Source organism: Hemicordylus capensis, chromosome 4 (genome assembly GCF_027244095.1).
Source record: "Hemicordylus capensis ecotype Gifberg chromosome 4, rHemCap1.1.pri, whole genome shotgun sequence".
Taxonomy (NCBI): Eukaryota; Metazoa; Chordata; class Lepidosauria; order Squamata; family Cordylidae; genus Hemicordylus; species Hemicordylus capensis.
In genome coordinates, this window is record NC_069660.1 from 303,408,006 (window position 1) to 303,420,933 (window position 12,928).

At 44.9% G+C, this 12,928-nt stretch overlaps 1 protein-coding gene across 4 annotated transcripts in view; it reads left to right on the forward strand.

Annotated features, from left to right (window-relative positions):
- NSMCE2 (NSE2 (MMS21) homolog, SMC5-SMC6 complex SUMO ligase) overlaps positions 1–12,928 on the forward strand; it is a 289,033-nt gene that overhangs the window by 108,630 nt on the left and 167,475 nt on the right. For all 4 annotated transcript variants that reach the window (XM_053245628.1, XM_053245629.1, XM_053245626.1 and 1 more), the window contains exon 4: positions 10,579–10,732. In XM_053245628.1, the coding sequence (XP_053101603.1) occupies positions 10,579–10,732 (154 nt within the window). The remainder of the gene's footprint in view (positions 1–10,578; positions 10,733–12,928) is intronic.

The window sequence follows — 12,928 nt, forward strand, 5'->3', positions numbered from 1 at the left end:
TTTGCGTTCACTGGTGTGAATGTCTTGCAAAGAAACCGTCTTGGGATAGGGAGTGTTCTCTTTGTAAGGCAGTGGTCAGTTCCCTCTGATTTGAAACATTGCAGACTTGGCCAGCGACTTCTGGCTTATTATGATCTCTTTGCAGGAAGTTCCAGAAGAGCCAGCCAGGCGGCCATCTCATTCCCTAAAGAATGCGTTCTCTGAAAAATGGCCCCACACTGCTAATTATTTATAGTTTCAGCCTGTGGGTTGGAGGGGAGGTCTGGTGACGATCTCCAAAGCATTTCCTCTCATGAAAAAAGCCATGTCTGTGCAAAGTAGAAAATTCTCCTTAATTCGAGCTCATTTATTTATTTCACTTACATTCCTGCCTTGCTTCCATGGCCGAACTCAAGATGGCATACTTGGGATTCCCAGTAAGTTCTCCATCCAGGCACTGACCAGACCTTTAGCTTCAAAAGAGTGGCTGCATCGTGTGCTTTCAGGCCATACTTGGGACCCATCTTCTTGCATACTTTCCTTAAGGCCCCCTGCTCACCAGCCTTTCAGTACCCAGAACTGTTTCAGCGAGGCTGACTGGAACCAGTTACCCCTGACTAGAAATCCCTAAAGGGATCATGTATAGAGGCGAGTCTCACGATCGGTGAGACTCGCCGGAGGGGGTTCTGTGGGGAAAGTGGACTTGGCCTGCTCTTCCTGCAGACGATCCAGGCTGCAGCCCTGGGCGGCCAGATTGGCTGCCCACACAACTGCCGGCTCCATCACGGAGCTGGTGGGGGCTGCGGGGACTGGGAGCCCCGTGCCCCAGGAAGTTCCAGGATGCTCCATGCGAGTGCACGGGGCATCCTCAAGAGACCCCCAGGGCCAGGAGGCTTGTTTCAGCCTCTCGGCGGGGGTGTCCTTGTGTGTTGCCGTGGTGCAGAGCCGCGCCACGCCGCAGCAACACACGGTCGAAAAGACGGGGTTAGCGGAGCGCTCCGCTAACCTCATCTAAGAGGGGGGCTAGTTAAGTGGGTTACATGCTTTGAGGACACAAGGCTTACCTGCAAGCCCGGTGGTTCTCACGCCAAAAAACGGGCTAAGCTCCCTTAGCCCGCTTTTTGGCGATCGTGAGGATCGCCTCATAGATTTATTTATTTTATTTTTTATTTATTAAAACATTTTTATACCGCCCAAAACTTACGTCTCTGGGCGGTTTACAACAGAATGAAAACAAAGTAAAACATTCGTTAAGACAAAAATTGGGGGGGGGGGGACACACATTACAACAATTTAAAAATTTTAAAATAATATTTTAAAATAGCATTAAAACAACATTAATTAAAAGCCTGGGTGAAGAAATGTGTTTTAAAAGACTTTTAAAAAGCTGTCAGAGATGGGGAGGCTCTTATTTCACTAGAGAGCGCATTCCAAAGCCTTGGGGCAGCGGAGAAGGCCTGTCCCTGAGTGGCCACCAGACAAGCCGGTGGCAGCTGCAGACGAACCTCTACAGCAGATCTCAGTGGACGATGGGGTTCATGCAGAAGAAGGCGTTCCCTTATATACCCAGGGCCTAAACTGTTTAGGGCTTTATAGGTTATAACCAGCACCTTGTATTTTGCCCGGAAACATATCGGCAGCCAGTGTAGCTCCTTCAAGACAGGAGTTATACGGTCTCTCCGAGATGACCCCGAGACCAGCCTGGCTGCCGCATTCTAGACCAGCTGTAGTTTCCGGACTACGTACAAGGGCAGCCCCACATAGAGCGCATTACAGTAATCCAGTCTGGAGGTTACTAGCAGATGTACCACTGTTTTGAAGTCATTCACCTCAAGAAACGGACACAGCTGGCGTATCAGCCAAAGCTGATAGAAGGCACTTCTGGCCACTGCCTCAACCTGGGACACCAGGGAGAGGCTCGGATCCAGAAGCACCCCTAGACTGCGTACCTGTTCCTTTTGGGGAAGTGTGACCCCATCCAGAACAGGCAGATCAAAATAATCTCTCGAGTTCTGACCCCAGACAATGAGTACCTCCGTCTTAGCCGTATTCAGTCTGTTTGTTATCCCTCATCCAGCCCATCACCGCCTCCAGGTTATGCCCTCTCCCGATGATGCTGACATGGAGAAATAGATTTGGATGTCATTAGCATACTGGTAGCACCCTGCACCAAATCTCCTGGTGATATCTTCCAGCGGTTTCATGTAGATATTAAACAAGACAATATGGCGCCCTGAGGAACACCATACAAAAGTTCAGATTTTGAAGAACAGCAGTCTCCAAGGGACACTATCTGGAACCTGCCTGAGAGGTAGGAGTGGAACCACTGCAAAGCAGTGCCTCCAACTCCCAACCCCCTCAGACGCTCCAGAAGGATACTGTGGTCAACGGTATCGAAAGCCGCCGACAGGTCCAAAAGGACCAACAGAGTCACACTTCCTCTGTCAATCGCCAATTGGAGATCATCCATCAGGCCGACCAAAGCAGTCTCCACCCCATAGCCAGCCCGAAAGCCAGTTTGAAATGGGTCAAGATAATCAGTTTCATCCAAGACTTTCTGGAGCTGTGAGGCCACCCGTCTCTCAATTACCTTGCCCAGCCACGGAAGGTTGGAGACAGGCCTGTAGTTGTTCAAGTCCGAGGGATCCAGGGTAGGCTTCTTCAGAAGCGGTCTAATAATTGCCTCCTTAAGACAAGGAGGCATCCTACCTTCCCTCAGAGACATAATGATTCCCAATGATGGGTTAGTATAAAAAATCCTAGTGTGTGCACACTTTCTTAGTCTCTGAGTCATTTACTGTATTTTACGGAGTATAAGACACACTTTTTTCCTCAAAAAATATCCGCCCAAATTCAGGTGCGTCTTATACTCCGGAAAAGGAGGGAGGGCGGAGGGGAAAGCGAAGACGCGGACGGGCCCTTCTGCGAAAAGCTTGACGTTGTTGCTGCTGCCTACTGGCTGCTTTGCCTCTAGCCCCGTCCTCCCCTCTCCACTCGCGCCGCTTGGTCTCGTCCGCTCCTCACTCCCTGCTATGTTGGATTGTGCAGCCGGAGCCAGGGAGAAGTTGGAAGTTTAGGGCTTGTCGGGAAAGAGAGGGGGGAGGAGGAGGAAGGGCAAGCAGGGAGGATTCACTTACCACCTCCCTTCCTCTCTCGCCGGGGCCTGCCGGGAGCGGCCTAGTCAGCCCACCTGCCGCCCCCCTCCCCGGGCTCCCTCTGGTTGCCGCCCCGATGCTGCTGCAGTGAGGGAGGCTGCTGCGCCACTGCCCTCTGAGGGGACGTGGGGCCCGACCCGGAGACGAGCCCGCGCAGGTGAGCGCCAGCCTGCAGGAGCCACCGGAGGCACAAGAGGAGGTGGAGAAGGAGGTCCCGAGTGGGCCCCGCCGGCGGCCGCGATGAACAACATCCAGCAGCAGCCGCCGCCTCGGCGGGTCACCAACATGGGCTCGCTGCTGCTGGCAGAAAGAGGGAAAGGACAGAGTGGGGCGCGGTGGGAGGGCTTGGAGGGGAGGTGGAGGCGAGAGGAGAAGGAAAGCTCGAAAACTCTGAAAAACTGGATTAAAATTAAGGTGCGTCTTATAGTCCGTAGCATCTTAAAGTCCGTAAAATACAGTAAGGCCAGATTACACCTTTTCTTCTCAGAAGCTATTTCCTTATAAAAAACATAATGAAACCTGTATGGAGGGCCAGCCCTAGGATAAATAGCGCCCTGGGTGCAGAGTGCCTTCTTTGGTTTATCAGCATTGCCAAGTTTTGTAGCTTGTGCAAGCTCATCTTGGCGCCCCCTTCAGGCAGGTGCCTGGGGCAGTCACCCGGCTTGTCCACCCCGCAAACCGGCCCTGTCTATATGAAGATCATCATGTGTGAGAATTGCACCTGTGTGTATTTTCAGTACTTCACACCTGTGTTGGGACACCAAGATTGGTTGCAACTTTTTCTGTATGCTGTGTATACATTAATATGCCATCATTGCATCAGGCTTTTAGTTTATAATGTGTTAAAGTTTTGTTGATGTTTTTTCAAATTTGTTTTTATATTATTTAAGGTTTAAATTGTGGTGTTTTAATTTGTAAATTGCCCAGAGATTTTATATGGGGCAGTATATAAATGTGACAAATAAATATAATAAATTACATGTGGGCTTTATGATTTTTCCTACGTACAAATGTTTTCCATGTAGGAAAAGCCTAATGTAAAGTAGCCCTTGCTTGGAGCTATTATTGCCTCTCCGCTTCTGTGCTGCAGCTGGGAGATCTTTCCACACCAATAGCAGTAAATAATTTTGGACTAGGATTATCGAACTAGGACTGTGGAGAACAGAATTCAAATTTTCTCTTGGCCATAAAATGCTTGGGTGATCTTGAGCTAGTCATGGGCTATTCTCACAAGCAGCAAAAATCAGGCTAGGAGAGCCTAGCCCGATTTTTGCTGCTCGTGTGAACCACCGGGCTCACAGGCGGAGCATAGAATAGAAATTTCAACAAGGTATCTCATGGGATTGTTGAGAGAACAAAGAAGGCAAATATCAGAAAGCACTTTATACATTACATGCTCTGTGTTCATGAGCCATAGTAAATATGTAAAAAGCATTAGTAAACTGAAAGCATGTTTGTCTGGTATTAATGGAGAATGGGTGCTGCCTCCAATTGAACTGTCATCATCACTGCTTTTGCTGTAAACAAGTGTTGGGGATTGATCCATCTGCATGTGTTTTGATCACTCCCTGCTTGTACTAGTATGTCATTTGCAGGGTGTTTTGGATACTTGCAGTGCCTCCACCCCCATTTCAAAACCATTGGTGACTCTTCAGTGGATTGGCCAATGCCAGTGAGGTGTTGTTAAACTATATTATTGAGACTTGGCTGACAGAATTGCCATTAACTTTACCTAATGTAACTTGCAGGTTACTACACTTGAAGCCATTTGCTAACTTTTGTTTACAAGGTATTGGTTCCTTTGAGCAGTTTCTCAACCATGATGTCAGAGGCCCCAAAATAAGCAGCATACCAAACGATTATGCTCCTCGGTAGCTAATGTAGAATCACAAAACTGGAGAGTTGGAATTATTGCATAATTTGTCTGGTCAGCTCTTCTGTCCTACAGACGTGATCTACAGGGAGGATTCTTTATACTAGAACAATCCTTTATGGATAACTCCTCAAACTTATGGAATATCTTTCTTGAAGATTTTAATCTTCCTGTTCTGTGACTGAATTCCTTTTGTAGTTGAGATGATTTCCCTATGCTTCATATAAATATGTAGCTGAAAACTATACATCCAGAAATATCATGTGCTACAGCTCTTTGGGAGCTGTACCACTAGGTTGTTTCCAGAGCTGCTGGGTATCCATGTTTTAAGTGACTCCTACATGAAAAAATCCATTGCATATGAATTTGAAACCCTTCTTTTTGACAAGTTGCCTTTCTGAGGATCGGGTTTCTTTTTCATACAGTATGGGGGAAACTTTCAGGTATGTGACTTCCCCTACCTTTGTTCGGAAGTGGCACAGTTCTAGACCGCCACTACCACATAATATTTCCAAACATACTGGGCAGTATCCAAAGATAGTTCATTACAATAAGTCCTGTTGAAATTACTAGGACTTGAGTTAGTCATGGCTAATTTCTCTCATTGATTTCAGAAGGATCATTCATGATCATTTGGATACAACCTTCCTTTGGATACAAGCTGTCAACAGATGTCTTTTTTCCTAAATTGAAGTTATCAAGAAATTTTAATTTTTCCTCTCTAGGTTTTTCCCTTCAGACATTCTGTGCTCTCCCAAAGTGCCTGCACATTTGTGTTTTCTGTCTTGATTTGGTTTCTTCATTCCCTCCTTCCTATGTCAATAGTTCTTGACACAATTCGTTTCATCACAATTATTTCCAGGAGGAAATAACACCAAACATTCCCATGAACTATGATATATCTCATCCCTCACTTGTTTGGCAGGTTTTTGCTGCTGGGGGAGTTACTCCCAATAGAACAGAACAACATAATATGTGAAGCAGTAATTTATGGATTTCACCCTAACTGATCTCACCTATATCTGCAAGAAGCCTGCCAATGTATAATATCTAAACCAGGCAGCAGTATTTGTTTTTATAGCTGCATGTGTTTCCAAAGTTAACCTATTCAAAGGACACGTTTCATAGATGCAGCAAATATTTCCAGCACAAGCTAGTTTGGAACGCAAGCCCCCAATTTAGCAGAACTAGGTATGCAGCATCCTTGCACTAGTGCAGTGCTAGTCTGTATTATTTTATTTCATTTTATTCCATTGATGTACATGGCACTTTGCAAAATATGAAAGAACAGATACAGTCTAGAAATAAACACAAGGGAGTTGACAGTGGAAGGGAAGGGAAGGCAGGGTTTCGACTGTGGGATTCAGACTTCAGAGTACCTGTCCATATCAACCTGTCTTTGAGAAATTTCCATGTTTGCAGAGGATTCTGGGTTGTCTGGTGGGGCGTGCCCAGTTCATGGGGGGCTGTGGTGAGCCTTGTTGGGTCTAATTGGTTGTACCACATGAACTAAGAGGGCAATCTAGAATACAGCCTATACCCTCCCTACAGTTCAGGAGAAGATCAGTAGCAATAGGGCAGCTGTTTTCAAGGAAACTTAGTGTCATGGGCATGCTGGAAGACTCTGAGGAGGAGTTGGAAGCGGCGACAGAGCTGACAGCAGAGGAGGGTGGGCAAGGACCAGAAATTTCAAAGGAGAGTGGGTCGAAGATGAGTTAGAGCCAGATGAGGCAGCTCTTGTGGAGGAGGTGTGACTGATCTCAGCTGTGAAGAGGTGCCACTCCAAGAGACAGCAAGAGTTAAGGAGCCACATATGTAGAACAACAGACAAAGCTGCTGACTCAGCAACTCTTAATTAACAGCACCGGGGGTCGGCCTATTTAAGATGCCTGTAGCATAGCTACCCTGCTGATAGCAACAACAGTTTCCTGTGAGCTAATCGGCTGTGTTCGTGTATTACCTTGACCGTGTTTGGACCCTGGACTGTGTTGACCTTGCCTTTGGATTTCGCTTTGGCTGAATTGGGGGGTTTGGGGGACATTTCTGGAGAGCTGGAGACCTGGTACATTATTTTACACAGCTGATTTTTTCCCCTGCCTCCTCACTTTTTTGCCCCTTTTCTGACCCTGAGGAGTCCCTAATGCCCATTTCCTCAAGGTCTCATTATCCTTGGTTTTGTTATCTGTGGAAATTGGCAGGAACTGAACCTCTGCGAATAACGAGGGCCATCTGTAAACTGATCTTTGAGCAGATCTGTATCCTTCTGCCTGTGGACCTGGTTGTACCAGAGCAATGACTGTGCATAGACTTCACCCAAATAAGGAATCTCCGATTGCATGAACTGAAGTATGGTGAGTTGAATAGGGTTTAGGTTTTGCGCAGTGCTGAGACAGAATGGGTTTGAATTGCATTTTAATTTCCTTTTCCATGTTGTGTGTGGTAGCTAACTAATGGTGAACTATCCCACAGTTCAACTGTTGTACGTCCACATATTAAAATAAAATGCAGAACTAAGGATAATAATACACCAGGGCAGCTCTGTCACTAATCAGACAGGAGTCTTTCAAAGTATCAAACAGAGGCTGGAAAGCCACCTGTCAGAGATGGTCTAGGAGGTTTTGCACTGAAAAAACCTCCAAGGTCCCTTTCAATGACATTTTTAATTATGTAAGGATATTTAGTCCAAAGGGTTTCAACCATCTTTTTGTCTTGGCTAATTAATTAAATTAAATTAAATTAAATTAAATTAAATAATAATACCAGGTGATAGCAGAATAGAAGAAAAAGAAATAGAAAAAATAACAAAATATAAAGATCTACAAATTGAAATTGAAAGGCTGTGGTAGAAGAAGACCAAAATAATCCCAGTAGTAATTGGCGTCCTATTGGCGTGCAATTCCAAAGCATCTTGAAGAGCACCTCAATAACATAGGGGCCACAGAAATCATCATCAGGCTACTACAAAAAAACCCAACTCTACTGGCAACAGCCTATATTTTGCAACGATATCTATAATAATAACAACAATATTGATAATAAAATTCAGCCTTCCCAGGTCCTTGGGAAGGACTCGATGTCTGGATAAAACAAACCAGTCAATAACACCTGTCTGACTGTGTAAACAAGAAATAATAATAATAATGATGATGATGATGATGATGATGATGATGATGATGAATAATTGTACAGAACACTTTTAAATGTTCAAAATGCTTCATACACATTCGTCTTGATATAGCAACCTTGTAAGATAGCTCAGTAATTATCCCCATTTTGCAGATGGGAGGTTGAGATGGAGAGTGTGTGGCTGGCTTAAGATGTCTAGTGACTTCATGGCTAGGGAAATATCTTACCAACACATGTTCTTAGCAACTGCACTGCATCAGCTCTCTGAGAGGCCCGATTGGATGCTTGTCTAAAACTCCTCCTACTTCAATTGGGACAAAATTCAGTTTATTGGCAGCTTGTGAGGTTACATCAACGTAACCCTGGACTTTACTTGTTGCACCATATTTCTACATATTTATTAACACACTTGTGGACAATCTTGTGAAAGAGGTGTAGACAACTGCAATCTCCGTCAACCTGTTCCCAGGTTTCCCACTTCCTCACTAAGCTCTAGCTCCTTGCACAGTCATGTGAGCAGGTGGGAGACTGTTTGAGATACTTATACCATACCTCTTTTTGTGCTCCTTCACATCTTTTCAGTAGTCCATATGGAATGACCAGCTATGGTGTGTGGGAATGTGAAAGCATTTGCCAACCTTTCTTTGTTGTGACCTGGAGTGTGACTGTGATAATACCTGCCTGGACTGCCTGGATGACTGTGTCTGGGAGCACGCATTGTTGTAGAAGTTAATTTGGCCAAAGTGTTGTCATTATTTCAGAAATGATTGGTTGCTACTGGAAGATCATTAGGGTGTGCATGTCTATGGTCACACGTAAAACAATGTGTTATCTGAAACTGGAGCAGAGTTGATATAGGCAGATTAATATAGGCAGATAAACTCTCCCTCCTCCTATTTCTCTGGGATTAAGATTTCTGCTGCTGCTGCTACTACTACTACAACAGATATTTATATACTGCTTTTCAACAGAGGTTGTCAATGTGGTTTACATAGGAAAACAAATAATAAATAAGATGGTTCCCTGTCCCAAAAGGGCTCACAATCTAAAAAGTGACAAACTACTGGAGGTATACTGATCTCTGCTAACTGAGCAAAGAGCAGGGCCGATGCTACTACTAGGCCAAGTAGGCAGCTGCCTAGGGCGCAGAGTGTAGGGCACAGATTAGTTTTTTCGGGGTGTGTGTGTGTGCAAGTACTTAGCCTTGCCTAGGGCGCAAAGTAGTCTGGCACCGGCCCTGGCAAAGAAGCACTTTTTAAAGTGGTGATGGTCTTATATTTAGCAAGGGGAGAGCAACTGGCCCTTTCCAAACTCAGCACAGTATCCCTCCAGTGGCTGCCTGCTATAAGGTATTCCTGTTAGAGGATATTTGCTTGCTTGCAGAAGGTCCCAGGTTCGCTCCCTGGCATCTCCAGGTAGGGCTGGGAAAAACTTCTGCCTTAAACCTTGGAGAGCCTCTGCCAGGCAGTTTAGACAATACTGAGCTAGATGGACCCAGGGTCTGACTGTGTTCCAATACTCCTGTGTGCCAAACATCAGGGCAGTTGGAGAAAACTAGAGTTTCAAGGGGGCTGATGGGGACAGTGAAAAAGGGACAAGTTGTGTAACAGTCCAAGAATGGACAATGAGTTGCTATTAGAATGTGATATAGATTGATTACTTAGGCAAGATGTATTCACCATTCAGTTCTCCAGTAATTATTCACAAGTGTTTTCATAATAACGACTCCATCTCTTCAGTGTCTCTGGAGTACAGTTAGCATTTCCTTTGAGTCTGGCCATTTGAAATGGCAATAATTAAGACTATGGGCTGCTGACACTTCACCAGAAAGGGAGAGCTGATAAAAGTTCCTAGAAAATATTACCCAAATGCACATATTTGCAGAGAGGTAGGGGTGTGAATCAGCACTGCACTCCCCACTGTAAAGGGCAAAAGGCAGTGAATGAATCAGACACTGTGGCTTAATTTTGCAAGGTCCACTTCAGGCTCTCTTGTGACATGCAGTTTGGAAATTATTACTGAAGAAGCTTCATTTCTGGCTATATCTTCCCAATTCATTCTGCTCTCTCTTTTTTGATAGCCTTAAAAGGTACACACACCTGCAGTGCTAAGCAGTTGGCTGTTCACATCTAGAACTATTACTGCTCAGCGTAATAATTTTTTTATTGTTGCCATTCCAGAATTCTCCATTCTGATCAGGAGCAAATAAATTACAAAGTGCAGCAATTGGACTTTAACGACAACTGCGGCATATATAAATAATCATTTTTAATCACTTTCTGTTCTAGATTTTAAAAGCTGTTTGATGAAGCTGGAAACCGGGGGAAAGTCTCATAAGGTTTATTACTACTTTCATGTGATGTCGCCCCCCCCCCTTTCAGAATGGGCCGAGAAGGATGGTTTCCTCTAGTTAGTAACAGGGCTGCATTTTATTTATTTATACAGATAAAGCGAGACAAACCACAAACACTACCAGATCTGAAAGATGTAGTCCACGAGAAGTTTACTGCCCTGGAAAGTACCAACAGTGACCTTGATCTGCACAGAAATGAAAAAATAATCCATTTTAAGGAGCAGCTCGAGCAAATGAAAGCTCAATGTAAGTCTTTTTTTTATTGTGAGAAAATTTTGAACCTTGATAGGGTCTAAGGAACAGAACTATTTTCTTACATCTGTCTCCTGCTGTGGACCTGGCATGGGAAATTCTGCTGGATGCCCAAGAAGAGGGAACTCAGCTCACCCTCTCATTTGCCCCTGCAAGATGAACTAAGGCAGGGATTCTCAAACTTGAGTTTCTGGATGTTGGACTACAACACCCATCACCCCAATCAATGTGGCTGTGGAAAATAGGAGTTGTAGTCCAACAGTGTCTGGGGACCCAAGCTGAGAATCCATGCGCTAAGGTGAAGCAGAACGTTGCCTGTGTCCCACACAAGAATTTTAAATGGGAGCTACAGCTGAGCTCATTTGCAGTTTTCATTCATGCACCTCATCTGTTCAAACTTTGTACGGTAGAAATTTCTCTGATGTTTTGCTTTGAATTAACGGGTAGACTTAAATGTATGCTACAGAAGCCCAATTTCATTTTAATTCAGTAGTAAATTGTTTAAAACACAAAGGCAACAATCAGGGATCCAGCCTTCATTTGCATTTCTCTCACAGGACTCAGTGAAAGGTGCTACTTTGTGCAGTTAAACACATAAGCACTAGGTAACAAGCTGTGATTTTCTTGAGTGTCTCTCATGGTGCCGGACTTGATTTGCATACATATGTAATATAAATCTTGCTTCATATCCCTTTTTTATGTTTGAAGGTGAGAGGTTTTTTTTATTTTATACATATGCTATATTCTCTTTTTGATAGGATCTTTTAAACAGATTAAGCAAGCTGTTTTCATTTTGTCACTCTTACAAATTGCTTGATTTCACAACCCAGGATGTGTTGCAACTCTGAAGAGACCTTTGCTTTAATCATGGAACTATATTGTTGGAAAATGCTTACAGTGTCTGTTCCCAGGTTTCCAGCTTGTGCACATGAACTGTGCAGTACTGCAACATATTAACATATCAGTGGCATAATGCAGTGCTCTTCAGACTGTATGCTCTAGGGTTCTAGAAAGTTTAGCAGGGGTTCCTCACTGATGGATACACTTCCCTGAAAGACAGCTGGGCTACCACTACCAAACCCCTGCTGGCCGTGCAGCCACAGGGGAGTCTTGTGTGTGTCTCCCACTTCATGAGAGGCAAAGATGAGGCACAGTAAGCCTGGCTGACATGCCTTGTAACTGTGTTGTATACTTTTGTTCTGGAAAAAGATGCTAGAGTTCCATAGTAGATGCACAAGGGTTCTTCAGTATAATGAAGTGGAAAGGGTTTCCTGATGCAGAGAGCTTGAAAACAACATGGTCTAAGTCATGCTCAGTTCTCCAAGTAATCAGTTATAGTAGTTCACTGCACTGCAGTTCCTAGCTGAGAGTGTGAATGAGCAGTTCACAGGTGTAGACTGGAATGTTGTCTTTTGCTCAGTGAACATAAAGAGGTATTAAAAATGTCCTGTGCTTTTAGGAGTGGGAACAGAGCTGCAGGCCTCAGCAAGGTTCTGGCACAGCAAGTTCAAGTGTGGAGCTGGCCATCAGCCCAAATGGGTCAGCAGCAGGTGTCTGGTCCAAAACAGGCAGGGGTTGAGTTCCAGAGCAGCAATAGAGGATCAGAAGTAGTTGCATAATCCAAGTCCATTAGGGACCACAATTCAAGGCCGCAATTAGGAAAAGGAAGTCAGCTCTTGAGTGCCGTCCCTGCTCAGGCTGAGGAGCAAGCTGTGAGGCTAGGGCTTTATAGGTTTATGGAATTGGCTTACTGGATGCTCGAACAGCTGGTAGTGCAGCCTAGATGGCACCCTGGATGGCCAGAGCTCAGTCTGCCAGGTTTGCACTACAGCCCAAAGAATTGATGGTGCAGGAGGAAGGTGTTAGATTCTGCTTGCTAAGAACCCTGGTTCAACCCCTTCCTCCATACCTTAGAACAGGAACAAGCATTTGGTAGCTCAGGAACTACTGTTAACTGTTGGGCTTATCTGAAGTAGTTCTCCAGGCACTTGGGCCAACTTCTCCCTCTCTTCCCTTCCAGCCAATACTGCAAATCTGATTAGCTGACTTAATGGGGGCGTAGGGGCATGGCAGTGCCATTTTGAATCTCTCTCCCTTCAAGTGAACAGGGTTGCTTTTACTTTCTCTCCCATTAATTTCTCTTCAGCTTCTTCCCCTATAAAGCAGCCTCTCTTAATTCTCTCCTGTTCT